At 51.1% G+C, this 2,546-nt stretch overlaps 1 protein-coding gene across 1 annotated transcript in view; it reads right to left on the bottom strand.

Annotated features, from left to right (window-relative positions):
* Nucleotides 1-136: 136 nt before the first annotated feature.
* CFAP70 (cilia and flagella associated protein 70) overlaps nt 137-2,546 on the bottom strand; it is a gene marked incomplete at both ends in the record, with an annotated part of 24,286 nt that continues 21,876 nt past the window's right edge. Inside the window, 2 exons of the mRNA XM_010161895.1 lie at nt 137-335; nt 850-951. Coding sequence (XP_010160197.1) covers nt 137-335; nt 850-951 — 301 coding nt within the window. The remainder of the gene's footprint in view (nt 336-849; nt 952-2,546) is intronic.

The following is a 2,546-nucleotide window of genomic DNA, read 5'->3' as shown; positions in this document are numbered from 1 at the left end:
CAGGGGCTCCCCAGGAAACTGGTTTCTCGCCATGCCCGTACCGGCACGGGGCTGGGACACCAGCGCGGGGGCAGCAGCCGAGGGCTCGGGCTGGGAAAAGGCAGCTCTGCCCGTGCCATGGCTTCGTGTGTCCTACCTGGGGGCGCCCCGTGGGCTGGGAGAACCCCGTGGGCTGGGAGAACCCCGTGGGCTGGGAGAACCCCGTGGGCTGGGGGCCCTCTGAGCCGGCTTCTTTGCCGCTCGCCGGTTGCCCACGGGCTGCCCCGCAGCAGTGCGGAGGTACCCACCTTGATGGCGTATTTGTAGCATTGCTCTGCCTCCAGCTGCCGCCTTCCCTGGAGAAAGGACATGAGAGCAGTCGGTCAGAAACTGTACCCCAGGAGATGTTCTCAGGGAAACAACATATTTCAGCACGAGGGACATTCCCCAAGGAATATGCGCATCATGCGATGAATGACAAGCAGTGAGGAAAGATAGCTATCACGAAGAAGTTCTTCCGGGAGAGGGTGGTGAGGCCCTGGGACAGGTTGCCCAGAGAAGCTGTGGATGCCCCATCCCTGGAAGTGTTCAAGGCCAGGCTGGATGAGGCTTTGAGGAACCTGGTCTAGTGGAAGGTGGTCCCGCCCATGGCAGGGGGGTTGGAACTGGATGATCTTTAACGTCCCTTCCAACCCAAACCCGTCTGTGATTCTATGATTCTATGAAAGGCGCTGCTTTTGCCATCCACACACTGTCCCCGAACTATTTTTACCACAGAGATGTACGTCTTCTTCAGGCTCGTGAGCAGACACGGATAAACCCTTCCCGCTTTGTGGGGCTGGCGGTGGGAGCCGCTGCCTGGGCACTCACTTGCAGGCAGATGAGGGCGAGATATCCCCACACTTCAGCGTTGGTGTTATCCAGGGCATTGGCTTCGGAGAGAGCGTCCTCTGCTTCTAGCATCTCTTCCAGCTTGAGAGAGAGAAGGAGAGGCGTGGACAAAAGGCAAACAGCAGGCAGGAAGGGCTTTGGAACCAACAAGCATCTGCTCTAACAGTCAGAGAAATTGGTGCAACAAGTGTCTAGCAGGGTTTCCTTGATAGGGATGCAGGGAAAGGATTTATTTCAGGCAGTGTGGTGGTGCATTTTCTCCCCTCTCAGTTCCTGGGCTGCTCTATGGCCATAGAGATTCCTGTCAAACCTCAGCCATTCTGCAGGGATTTTGGTGGTTACGCATCCCTTGAACATATCAGAGTCTTGCAGTGCTAAGGTGGGGAACGGTACTGGCTGTACCAGGGTTGGGGTATGTTACGTTGGGGATGAGAGTGAAACAACTAATCATCCCCTGACAGCCCTGAACCGTTCTGTAACCCAGGTAGAGCAGTACCAGCATTACTAAAATCCTGGGAATTCCAGCAATCACCTACCTGGATCATGGCCAGGATGGAAATTTACTGATGCTTAAAGTCTTGCAAACCTATAAACAGTGGGTCCAAGGAAGCCCCGTGGAGCTCTCCTGGACTTCAGTGTCTGCCCAGCATCTCCCTCAGAGTGGGCCACCTCTCAGAGTCACAAACTCTCAAGTTTGTCTTGAAATCAGACCACTGTCGATGCAACCTGGGTTGAAAATCTCCTTGAGGCTCACCTCTTTGCCCGCTGGGAGATGCACTGACATCCTATGTGAGTATTTTCACTGAACTCAAGGGGAAATTGTGACAGGTACCTTTGTACATCTATGTATCTACCTCTGTATCTGTCTGTGGGGGCGTATGCACGCAACCTTACGTCAATAACTTTGTTAAGTCTTTCATTAAGTTACTGTGCTGATTAACTTACTGAGAGTTGTTTTGCTAGGGAATTACATAATCTAATTGTGTGATATATCTGAATACTGTTAATGAACTTTGAACTGCTGCTATTCCAAATTGCTGCTATCCCAAAGTTTTGCACAAAGTGCAAAACCCAACACACCATGATCCCTTTCCCTAATTCCTTAGATGTAAACTGCTGACCAGATCTGGGACTAGGAGTGGATTCAGCCACCCCTAGACTTCTCTTTCACGAAGCTTAGAAAGCAAGAAGGTCCCCTCTGAACCTTGCGACCCAACAAGAGGAATTTCATTGCCCCTTTTTCCTAGTCCATATCACAACAATCCAATCCTGACTTGACTTCCCTGACTCTGTAAATAATTTTTACTTCATGAAACATTTTCATCTGTTGCTCATTTGATTTCGCCTTTGTATGCTTTAGAGTGGACTTTGCCATCAAATTCTGTTAAGTTGCCCTTCTCACAAATTCATATTAAAATAGCTTTTACCCTGATCTTTGTGATGCTGATCTCTTAAGCAGCCTAAATCACTCTTCCCCTTTTGCGACAGGCAGAGACAAGCAGTTATCCTCCCTGCCAGCATCCAGCTGTCCGGACTGGAGCACAAGCCTCTCCCTGCTGACTCCTGTTCTCTGTGGGAGCACACACTGTTTCCAAATCAGGTCCCAGCAGTAAGGAAAGCAGCATCAACACCTCTGCCTCCAGGAACCAAGTGGTCCAGCTCCATGGAGAAATGCA

The sequence above is a fragment of the Eurypyga helias genome, unplaced genomic scaffold, assembly GCF_000690775.1.
Source record: "Eurypyga helias isolate BGI_N326 unplaced genomic scaffold, ASM69077v1 scaffold7192, whole genome shotgun sequence".
In the NCBI taxonomy this organism is placed as follows: domain Eukaryota; kingdom Metazoa; phylum Chordata; class Aves; order Eurypygiformes; family Eurypygidae; genus Eurypyga; species Eurypyga helias.
Note: the sequence above shows the minus strand (reverse complement) of the source record. Positions and strands in the feature narration are given on the sequence as shown.